At 34.4% G+C, this 12955-nt stretch overlaps 1 protein-coding gene across 3 annotated transcripts in view; it reads right to left on the reverse strand.

Annotated features, from left to right (window-relative positions):
* The window catches only part of LOC137244372 (uncharacterized), a 445511-nt gene that overhangs the window by 310846 nt on the left and 121710 nt on the right, over window positions 1-12955 (reverse strand). For all 3 annotated transcript variants that reach the window (XM_067773299.1, XM_067773300.1, XM_067773301.1), the window contains one exon: window positions 5022-5239. In XM_067773299.1, the coding sequence (XP_067629400.1) occupies window positions 5022-5239 (218 nt within the window). The remainder of the gene's footprint in view (window positions 1-5021; window positions 5240-12955) is intronic.

A 12955-nucleotide genomic window follows, 5' to 3' on the forward strand; every position in this document is an offset into this window, starting at 1 on the left:
GATGAAATAATCCAAACCCTTTCTGAACCCTTTTCCGATGTAAGTTCTGAATATAAATTTCTGAAAGAATTAGAAAAACTAAATCTGTATAAACCTCCACATAAGTTCATTCTTAGCGAAGACCTTTCAGAAGTCGTACTAAATAAAAACCCTTTTTTATCATTAGCAAGAACAGAAATGACAGCACCAGACATTACTTTTCAAACAAACATGGAGCACTTTTTGAAAGACAATTTTTATTCTCATTTTCTCAATGGTGATTATTGGCGAAGCTCAAAATATGCTGAAAACTATGTAGATATACCTTATTTCCTATACTGCGATGATTTTGAGATAAATGATCCATACCACAATGTCAAATTAGTAGACTTGCAAATATATTTGTGGCAGGATTTATTAAGAGTAGTGATGTACATGATTGTGGAACTAATATTTCCATCACACCTATAATTGATATTTTCAAAAAACTTGAAATTGACGGTCTGGAAATCAACGCAGATGGCATGACTTATAAACTGTTTTTTAGGTTAGGGCAAGTTTTGGGCGACAACTTGGGACTAAATACTGCATTAGGATATGTTCCTTCGTTTTCTGCAAATTACTTTTGCAGAATATGCAGAAGAGTAAAACTACAGACCCGCTCTGATTCTGAAGAGGTTCCCGGTTCGTTGCGAGATAAAAATAATTATAATTACGATGTCTTACTTTATCATCCAGCACAAACCGGTATTAAGCATAATTCAATTTTTAATTCGTTGCAAACCTTTCATGTTACAGACAATATCGCATGTGATATCATGCATGATGTATTCCTTGGTATATGCAAATACAATCTTTCTAAAATTTTATATCATTTCGTCTACAAGGAAAAGTTTTTTTCTTTAGATACTCCGAATTACAGGAAACAAATGTTTCAATACGGTGATACCGAAATTGGAAACATAAGTCCACCTATTCAAAAACACCATATAACTAATGGTTCATTCAAAATGAATGCTAAGCAAATGAAAACGTTTTTTCATTTAATACTTCTCATGGTCGGAGATTTAGTAGATTCAAATGATTTAGTTTTTAAATTCCTTATGTTGTTTGTAACTTTAATTGATAAGTTACTTTTACCAAATTACAACGACAATTCTCTAAATGACTTGCGATCTTTAATTAAACAGCATAATGACGCTTATCAAAGTATATTTAAAGAACATTTAAAGCCAAAATACCACAATCTGGTGCACTATCCGCCTATAATAAAAAAGCTAGGGCCTTTAAAATACTTATGGTCATTTAGATTCGAAGCTGCACATCAATTGCATAAGCAATATGCTACAAACATTTCCTCTAGAACAAATATTTCACTAACTTACTACGTAACGTAACTAAGCTATAAAATCATCGTTGAGTTTCGCAAATCATTTATTGAAAAACGATTTTTTGCAAGAATATACATTTAAAAGTATTGAAAATATGAAACCTGAAAATAGTATATACTTATCTTCATTAGTGTCTGATTTAATCTTATATAAAACAACTAATGAACTTAATTTTCAAGGCAGTGTATTCCGCATTGGGCATATAGTCACAATCTCTCATGGCGAAAGTATAAATATTTATGAAATATCTCATTTTTTAATAAAAAATAATAATGTCACGATTTGTTAAAAAAAATTCGAAAGTATCAGTTTTTCAGAAAAATATCAATCGTATTTAATAGGTAATTCCAGTAATGTATATAATATAATACACTTTAAAGAACTAGATGGGCCACCCACACATTTTTATAACCTTAATAATGGACTTAAAGTACTAAGATTAAAAAAATATTGGCACTGAATGTATTCAAAACACATGATTTTTTTTGTATTTCCTATTTTTTGTAGCTTGTGTTCTTGTATAAGAATAAATGTACAGTATTATTTCTCAAATAAACTAAAATTGGGTTTTTATTTGGGTATGTGTAGGGTTAAATAAGTAAAGAACACTCCCTTTAAAATTTGAAAGATATCCCTTCGAAAATATCAATTAGAACATCTTCTCAATAATATGTTATACCTCTTCGGCAATGTCAAAATGAATATCTTCTCAATAATGTGGAATATCTCTTCGGATATGCCAATCAGAACATCTTCTCAATAGGTTGTGATATCTCTTTGGAAATGCCAATATGAACATCTTCTCAATAATTTGTGATGTCTCTTTGGATATCTTAATAAGAACATCTTATCGGTAATATATGATATCTTTTAAGATATGTCAATGAGAATCACTGGATATTCTTCGAAGATATCTTTTTAAAGATTTTAAAAAGTTTTTCTTTACAAATATATTAAGAACATCTTCTTGAAGAAAATCCATAGAGATATCAGATAATTTTTGTTCTATTTTATTAGGTACTTTTGGCTCTGTGTTCGGGCTCACTCAGTCTATGCGAGGTCCTCAAGGACCGGCCAGTTCAACCTAACCCAACCCTGGCAAAACTGCGTTCTGGATACTGTAACAGGCCAATTTCTTACTTGTTCAGAATCGAACGCAACATACGTAATGTACGTTCTACGTGCGATGTGCCCCCACATGAGACCAACCATCTTTTCAATTGTAATGCGGAACCTACGCGTCTAACAGCAATATCCCTATGGTCCAACCATGTTGAAACTGCGAATTTTGTTGGACGAAGCACTGTTAACACAACAACAACAACATCTCGTTATATGTAAACTACGTCATAGGCAATTCACTAGGGCTCCTATCCAACGTATATGTTACGATCTTAAACCTGTCATGTTTGGTTTGTTGTTGGGTCTCATATGCAATTTTTGTAAAATCGTGTGTAGTTACGAAGTTACTGTCAAAAAAAATTACTTATTAATTTTTAAGATTTCTAGGAATTTTCGTAACAAAATTTAAAAAACAACTGAAAAAGGGTAGCTATCAATAAAAGTATTAGTGGTTGCACAAATTTAGATCTTTTAATGCTTTTTGATGATGGCTCTTCTTAAGCATGCATTTAAATACAACATACAAGTCATTGTAGTGCTCACAGGGGTAGTGTTTAAAAATATACTCCATAAGATAATAAAAGACCTTGTAGCTTGCCTAGCAGCCTTCTTCTTTTACTCTTTACGGCTTTAAACATTTTCAAGAGAGCACAGTCAAGCAAGCATGTGTCCCCTATGCGTATTTTTTATTATTATACAGCAAGTGGGCGTGGATATAAGTATGTGTTAATGATTTTATCCAGAGACGATCATATTTAAATTTAAAAGCGCATAACCAATTTCATCACAGTATCTTTAACCAATAAACAATTTGTAGAGCGGGTTTCCCTTCAAAAGGGAAAATGCATATCAAAAAATTATATTTTAAGGAAATATTTAATACATAAAGAATGGCCTGGTTTTATTCCGATTACGCCACTTTTCAGTGGGGACATTACCCGTGGTAAGAAGTTGTATGCCAGATTTCCTTGCGATACTTTTACTTAAATTAAAGTTATTGCAAAAATACATGTTAAAATAACTTTTCGGTCGGATAGGCTGACGGATAAAAATGCTCACGTATTTTTTTTATTTCGGTCACCGCCTCACATCTTAAATTCAAACACATTCGAGGTTCCCGAATATTACCTCATTACTCAGGTAAAATTATCAGACCTACACACTACTAGCTCCGTAAGGATGGTACAATCTATTATAAGATATTGATATCATAGGCCTCAACAAAAAAGAAAAAAGAAATAGATAATTTTATGAAAAGTAGGGACACCAAGGAATCGTGCACTTTCGTAAACCTATGAACACACGAAACCAATTTAAAATTCATCGTTCAACGTCAAAAACTCGACTATATGTTCGGAACATTCAAATCCATTTAAGAATTTGTGGAATCGTTTTATGTATATTTGGAATATTATGTATATACTTATTTGGAATATTCGGACCTCGTGAGTATCAAACGAACGTGTTTCAAATATTCTAAATTATCGGTTTATCCGGAACACTTCCGTGAATACTTAAACGGAAAAGAGCTTTCCGAAATTTCAGAATAAAAAGGTAAAAACTCCCTATGTAGCAGGACCGCACAAATGCTTAGCTCTTCTGTCAAAGTCAAGGCCGGGATATAAAGTTCTAAGACAAGAAGCCATCTTTTATTTTTTTTTTTTGTCAGTTCATTGCGGCTGCTGAGTAGAGTGTCACTTCATGTCGGCTGCCAGTTCGAAATCATCCTATCTCAAAATATTTTTAAAAAATTTCCCCATTTCAGGATTTGTCACAAAAGCGCCCTATATCAGAATTAGGTTGAAGAACGCCTTATCTGAAAAATCTTTTCATTAACTCCCTCCTATATCAAAATGCATTGACCTTATGCTGAGATAGGGAGTTTTTGAAACAAATTTTGAGGTAGCGTATTTTTGAATAAAAGTCTGACGTACGGCATTCTTCATACAAGTTCTGAAAAAATTACGAAACCAACAACATGTGATGGTAGCGTGCGCCGCCTACCACACCGAAGATAATGGGTTCACGCCCCGGGAAAAGCAACACCAAAATTTTAGAAACAAGTTTTTTCAATTAGAAGAAAATTTTTCTAAGCGGGGTCGCCCCTCGGCAGTGTTTGGCAAGCACTCCGAGTGTATTTCTGTCATGAAAAGCTCTCAATGAAAACTCATCTGTCTTGCAGATGCCGTTCGGAGTCGGCATAAAACACGTTGGTCCCGTCCCGCCAATTTGTAGGAAAAATTAAAAAGGAACACGACGCAAATTGGATGAGAAGCTAGGCCTAAAATCGCTTCGGAGGTTATCGTGTCTTACATTTATTTTTTTATTTAATATGCTTCAAACGGTACTTTTCTACTACAATTTTCGCTAAAGGGGATTGAATTTTTCCCGTTTTTCTTACTTCGTCAAAACAACCCCACCAGATTTTTAAATTTGGGAGTTTCAAAGCTCTATCATCATTGGAGAACAAACCTCTAATACTATTAAATTCTGATGATAACTAGATATCATACCATCAAAGATAATTACCTCATTGTAAATTACAAGTAAGTTCCTCTTTATTTCCAACATTAAAAGACTCATCGGTGATGCAGGCCAATTCGACTCCGTTTTGTCATTATGATATCCAATATTTGATCTTGAATCATATCTTATAGCAAATTTAGCAGCATACTTCCAAATCTCGATCTTCGTTTTTATATCCAAGCATGTGTTTCGCATACTGCTCAAGCAAATCCGATTAATAACTACAATTTGACCAAGAAATGCATATGAATATACCTTAGTTATGCACATGCAAATTTTTTTTTTGCTATATCCTTCTGGACACTTCTACGAAATGTGCCAACAGGTTAGACAATACGACTTAAGTTTCAGGTCAATATGGTTATGGGAACACGTGCCTCAATTAGGTCAAAGATTTACAATGACTTGTTACAAAAAATCACAGTTTTTCGGTCTTTAAATCGAAACCAACTCGATTTTCAAAAGTACAAAGATATTTGAAAACTGCCTTTGGCATACTAGTATATGTTTGTGTCTTTTTCAGTATTCCAAATAATAACAATAATGATTCAAAATTTAACCAAAAGTTGTTATAAGCCGATAGGTCATGAAAGTTTATTATTTTAATTTCAATGTTAAAAGGGCATTATCGCAATTTTCGTTTCGCGATATACTTACATTACAGGGTTACTTCGTAATTTTTTATTTGAAGTATGGTTACGCGTATATCATGAGGGCGAAATCCAAAGAGTCTCATGGAAATTTCTGTGTGAAACTTGAGTGCTTGTTACGTGGCTGGCTTGTTGGGTGGTGAGGAGCGGCGGCAAGCAGGTATGCTTGCGCGCCCAGGCTAGCTCGTCGTCTTGGGCGGGGTATTGCACCACAGTCCTCACCCGCAGCCACATCAACAAAAACACAATTGATGAAGAAAAAGATGAAATAGACGTGAAGGGAGAAGTAAGTAGGGAGGAAGCATAAAGGCGAGAAATAGTTGAAGGCCTGTCCAGTCAGGTGGAGTCCACCCTCCCTCTTCAGCGCAACTTGCGTTGAACAATGGGCGCTCTGCTGACTCCTATTTCCTTACAGCGCCCCAATCATGACATTGGTCCGTCCCCTGTCACACAGTAATTTTCCATAAACAATCAACTTCACTTTGGCGCGCACAAGTGCAGCACCCACACCAAAAGTTAAAAATCTAGCCCTGCATTATTGAAAATCTGTTTTCATCCATACATTTTAAAATGTTATTAACAATTTAATCTCTCTTAAATTAACACCCTCAAGCTATCTATCCTATAGAATGCAAAACAGAGAGAGTTCTAACAATAAAAAACCGATTTAAATTAAATTTCAAAAAGCAAAACAAAACAACAACATACGATTTCATTTGAATTCAATGGTTTGTAAAACAAAAAAAAAAGGAAAACAAGAGGTGAGTTTCCTTATATCAGTAAAATAAATATATTTATGGGCCACCGTAATGTCCTAAGCTAGTATGTATATGCAAATATCTACATTAGACTGGGTCGATTTATTAACCGATATCGCGCCATCGATTTTCGATTGGATTTGGGCTCAGGAAAAAAAGTTTCACTACGCATACCCATAAAAATAATTTTCGAATCTGCGAAATTTCATTTTTTGACATTTTTTCGACTTTGATTTTTAAGGTTTTTTTGATGACCTACTAAAAAAATTTTGATTTGATTGTAGAATTTTCATATATATATTTTATTTTTTTTTTTCGAAAAAGCTGTTATCGACAACGTTTTTAGCCGACATTTTTGGGACGGACAGGGTATACATATGAAAAATATTTAGTAGGTCATGGAAAAAACCTTAAAACTCCAACTCGAAAAAAAGTAATAAAAACAAATGAAATTTCGCAGGCTCGAAAATTATTTTTTTGGGTATCCGTAGTGGAACTTTTTTTCCTGAGCCCAAATCCTATCGAAAAATCGATGGCGCGATATCGGTGAACTTTCGTCCATACAAATCGACCCTGATTCTACGTATTCAAAGCTTAAGAATTCCAAATATGCACAGTGATGTGTATTGCCTATGCTGAGGCAAAAAGCCCATAGGTGCTAAAATGGGTAAAAACCGAGACAATATTGAAATGCATGTACGTGTGATACAAAGGTATCTATAAATTTATGGGTGTACACATATGACTCCGATTTTTTGTCATTGCCAACTCCTCTTCTAATTTTGCAAGGTTGAGAATTGCCCGGCAATAAATGTACATATGTACATGCAAACTAAGCTCGCACTTTGGTGCGGAGCGTTTTTAAAAAAGAAATAGAACAACTGGTTGAGTAATACTCCAAGATGAGACTGACTTTATTTTTAAACGGTTTTATTTAGCTTGACTTGGCAGACCGCACGGCCGTTGTGAACGAATTTTGTAATTAAAATTTAAGTAACTTCCTGATATGCTACAAGCTTGAAACTTGGCATATATTTCAGAAGCCGATGCAATAATAAGAAAAAAACTCCGATAGGTGGGGCATGGATCGAAATATTTCAAAAAATTGTATTTGTTGTTCGATTTGGTTCATATTTGGAACACATAATACATACATGAATAAAAAGCGACCTATGAAGAAAAATTGCCGCTAGGTGGCACGAGGACCGAGATATTCAAAAAAATCTTATTTGTGGTCCAATTTGGCTCATATTTGAACACATAATACATACAAGAATAGAAAGAGACATATGAAGAAAAATCGCCGCTACGTGGCGCAAGGATCGAGATATTCAAAAAAAATCGTATTTGTTGTCCGATTTGGCCCATATTTGGAACACGTAATACATACATGATCAGAAAGCGACCTATGATGTCCGATTTGGCTCATATTTGGAACAAATATTACATACAGTCCGGTAGAAGTGACATCAAAATATTTTTCAGTTCAAGGGGGACAAACATGCGTGGCGTAGAGTCGAGTAAAGTCTTTGGAAGGATTATATATTGAGGACTTACATTGTAACAAATTGTTAGGAAAGAGTCCTTGTAATAATTAGTCACTAAATGAACTAAATAGAATGATAAATAATAGGCAAGGACTAAAAACTTGAAAATAAAATAAAAAGTTTAAGTTAAAAGGTTTTATTGAAAACAATACTTACATGAAGTAATAATAATACTAAAAGCTATAAAATAATTAGGTAGGTCCTAGGTACTAGTCATCACACTCCTCATCAATCTAGGGCGTTAAACAGACAATTAAATAAAAGTGTTGGACGCGTCAAATTTCTATTGATAGTCATAAATACGACCAACTGAACCTTAATCAGGTTATGCTACGCTTCTCATTTTTAGAAATTTCACGTGCCCAATGCTTTTATTTAATTGTCTGATCAACGCCCTAGATTAATGAGGAGTGTGATGACTAGTACCTAGGACCTACCTATTTATTTTCTAGCTTTTAGTATTATTATTACTTCATGTAAGTATTGTTTTCAATAAAACCGTTTAACTTAAAAACTTATTTTATTTCTCTTGCTACTACTTATAATCTAATTTTAAGTTTAATTTCACAATTCTTTGGCGAATGACATCATTCTGACTCCTACATATATATATATTTGTTATTTACAAATTTCCAAAGTGTGTGACTTCCAAAGAAAGGATGTTTACATAATAAATTAAAAGTGTGTTCAAAGTGTTTACAGCCAAAGTGAAACTGTGGCCGTTCATACAAATGTTTACAGAATAAATCTACATTACCGTTTCAAGTTGAATTTTAAGGCTGAAGCCGTTTCTATTTCTTTGATATATTTGAATTATGTTTATATTTTGGATTTAGCTGTCTAATAATTGGTGCTGTTAACTCCCCCTCTCTAAAATGAATCGCCCCTGATTCAACGATTTGTTTTGAAAGCATATTTATTCTTATTTATTTCATCATTTGAATTTACAAACTGAGGTATTTCATAATTTTTTAAATGATTTTGTTTTAGAAATTTTGTAATCTTCCCTGTAGGGTTTTCATACGTCTTATTATCTATGTTTACAACTGTTACAAAAGTTATTAAAAATGTGCCGTTTATTCTAGTTTTATTGACAGTGTGTTTTCCTGAAACCAATATAGCCCATTCTCTTATTATGTCAATTGGTCTATTATTTTCCTTAATTTCAGTGCAAAAATGTATATTGTAATTTTTGTTACAAAAAAACTTTACTTATTTCTACTCTACATTGTTCAATAGGTTGTTGTTGTTGTTGTAGTCATAAGGTTGCTCCCCCAAGGCTTTGGGGAGTGTTATCGATGGTCCTTTGCCGGATACAGATCCGGTACGCTCCGGTACCACAGCACCATTAAGGTGCTAGCCCGACCATCTCGGGAACGATTTATGTGGCCACATTAAACCTTCAGGCCATCCCCTCCCTCCCCACTCCCAAGTTCCATGAGGAGCTTGGGGTCGCCAGACCCTCGTCTGTTAGTGAAACAGGATTCGCCGCGGATAGGTGAGGTTGACAATTGGGTTTGGAGAAGCTATATATTGCGCTGGCAACCTGAAGGGTTGCGCTACACAGCCCCTTGAATCTGGTATTCAATAGGTATAAGTGTATTATTATATAGTGCCACTTGATTTGTAATTATTAATTTCCCATCATTTTGTGATACGAATCTACTCTCAAATAATGTGCAAATTTTATTTATTTTCGGATATTTAATGTACAAAATAATAAGGTCTGCCTTTTGTAAAATTTTAAATTTCGAAACGTTCAATAAATCAGTAAAAGGTATTGATTGTAATTTGTTCTGAATTGTTTCTTTTATTTCGTGTGTATGGAGTATATGAGAGTTCAATATTCCCCCTTTTGCTAATGTTGTGGTTTGCAAAATATTTCGCAATTCTCAAACTATCATTTTAATTCTTTGTCTGCGCACTATTTTCTCATGTGAAATTCGTGTTATACCGTTTACTAAATTTGTCAGTCAGTCTACGTATTTCATTGAATATCTCTGAATTTGTAGTTAATTGTTTATTGTTATTTTCTATTACATCATTAATTTTGTTTGAAATAAAAGTATAATCATCATGGTCAGGCGTACCTGCTATACACTTCCACACTGTACCTATTTCGTTAATACCTCTTTTCGTTCGAGTTTTTTCCAATTGCATTAAAGAAGATTCTATAATATTAAATTCTGATTCTATTTCCAAATAGTCGGTAGTTCAATATGAATGCTTTGCTTTTTCTTGTAAAAAATACAATTTTTCTTCATTGTACAAGGTGTTTGATATATGAAAGTGAGATTTGATATATGAAAAATATTTCCAAATGATTCATATAATAATCCTGTCCGTTCTCAATTAAAATATATTATTCACTGGTATAATCTATTATGTCCGTCCAAATGAGATCAATTAAAGGAACGGAAAGAATCATCCAGAACATCCAAAAAAATTTTCAACTTTTAATTTTATTCTTCTATTATTAATTACTACCTTATTTGCTAAATTTTCTTTCATTTGTTGTCTCTTATACCTAGACTTTGACTTATTTCTTTCTTCTACAACCTTTTCATATATTATTTTACCTATGCGGTATTCTTTATCTACCCTAGCTTTATTATGAAACGCAAGCATTTTTTCTTGTGCTTGCTTAAGGGTATTTGGTAACCTTTCATGATTCAATGAAATTCGACCAACTAGTAAATTTTCAACTCAGTCTATGCATCCAGTCTTGGGGGTAGTGCAATAATGCGTTAATAGTTGAGCAGTGAGTGGAAATATAGCAAACTGGTCTAACTTACTTAAAATTCTCATTAAAATTTTGAATTTCACCTAAGACGTTATACTTTTTGATTGCATTTTCTTAAATTTTCTACAAACTTTTCAAATGTAATTATAGCGTTTTGGTATGGAGCTCCTTAAACAAAATTTGCTTCTTCCACACCCCCGGGAGGTCGCCGTTGGCGCGCTACCGAAATTAGTTCGGTTCCCCAGTAGGCTTATATCATACATATAAACTAATATATGTACATATATCGCCCATTTAGTTCAATAGTGTCATAATTCAAAAAACACGAATTTTTAGTTAAAAACGAAGAAATGTGTTAAAGGAATTTAGCCTATTTCACACCACCCGTTAGGTATGCAATTGGCGCTTTACCGAGTTTAATTTTACATAAATACATATGTCAGATGTAAAACCAAAATTTGGAAAAGAATTAAGGATACCTTCATAAAAAATAAAATTAAAATATAAAAAAATTATGTAAAGGGAAAGAAGACAGGTCAGGTTAGGTGAACTGGCCGGTCCACGAGGACCTCACATAGACTGAATGAGTCCGTAGTTTTACCAGAAGTTTGTTTTAACGACCAAACTGAAAACCCCTATCAAAAACCAGGACCTATGTTATAAAATCACTCCGTCCTCTTGGCAAATACTAGAAGCTTTCTAGGACTCAAGCCACTCGTTGCTTCTAGATCTGCCAGCTGTATCACTCCTAATAGCTGGAGTCTTAGTGTGGCAAACGCAGGGCACGAGCACGAAACGTGCTCGATCGTTCCCTCTCCAACCCGCACTTCTTGCTATCGCCCCCTCTCTGATCTGGAACTTATGAAAATTATAAACGTTGTTTAATTCTTCTATATAGGAGAGATACAGGAAGAAGAGATGATGGTTAGTTGATTTTGAAATCCCAAATCGGTTTAGCCATTCTTGAGTTATGATTTTTTTTTAGAAAAAATTCAAATATGTATATAAAAGAAAGTGGTGTTAGTTACACTACGCATAACTCAAGAACGGATGAACCGATTTGGCTGAAAATTGGTGGAGAGGTAGCTCAGAACCAGGGAACGGACATGGGATACTTTTTATCCCGTTCTGGCCAGGTTCTTGAGATCAAAACGTGGACCTGGGTAATCCTGGGATATGTTTGTAGAGTATGGGTGTCAAATGGAAGCTGTTTATGAGTACTTTGATACTGGGTATTTGTCGTACCCCTGGGTGACAAGGGTCTCGAGATATAGGCCAAAACATGGACCGGGCACCCCTAGAATGTGTTTATACAATATGGATATCAAATGAAATCGTGGATAAGGGTAACACTAGGATGTGTTTTTAAATTATGGATATCAAATTGAACCTGTTGATGTGTGCTTTAGTACAGAGTAAGTTTTATGCCGCTGGGTGACTAAGGTCTCGAGATATAGGCCAAAACGTGGACCCGGATACACCTAGAATGTGTTTTTACATTATGGGTATAAAATTGAAGCTGTTGATGTGTGCTTTAGTACAGAGTAAGTTTTACACCGCTGGGTGACTAGGGTGTCGAGATATAGGCCAAAACATGGACCCGGATACCCCTAGAATGTGTGTGTATTATGGATATCAAATGAAAGCTGTTGCTGAGAGCTTTAAAGTAATTTTCATTGTGATATTCGATTTAGTCGCATGAACGTGGCAAAACTTATAAATATGCATGCGAAGCCGAAATAAAGACATGAATTAATAATACCCACATACCTATTTACATACGTCCTATTCGATTTGCCTGAAATTTGGTATATAAATTTGCCTATATTAGTATTTACGATGCTTTTTTCCGGGAAGTAGACCAGAGACGGATTGGGACTGTGATTAGGACTAGGACTGGGACTGAGGCTGAGACTGAGACTCGGAGTGGAACTGGAACTGAGACTCGGAATGGGACTGGAACAAAATACATACCACCAAGAATGAGAAAAACTTGAGAGAAGAGAAAAGAGAGAAGGAAAAGACTGAGAAAGAGATAGAATGAGACGGAGATGGTGATAGATGAAGCGAAAAATACGGAGGGAGGAGTGAACACAAAGATTAGGAAAAAGTGTAGAGGGGCGAGGGCAGAGTTAGACGGAAAAAGCTTATTAAAATGTATGCAGATAGACCAAAAATTTAGGACAGAACAACGTCTGCCGGCTCTGCTAATTAGATACAAAATTTTAAAAAATTTTAG

Source organism: Eurosta solidaginis, chromosome 3 (assembly GCF_040869045.1).
Source record: "Eurosta solidaginis isolate ZX-2024a chromosome 3, ASM4086904v1, whole genome shotgun sequence".
NCBI classification, from domain to species: Eukaryota; Metazoa; Arthropoda; class Insecta; order Diptera; family Tephritidae; genus Eurosta; species Eurosta solidaginis.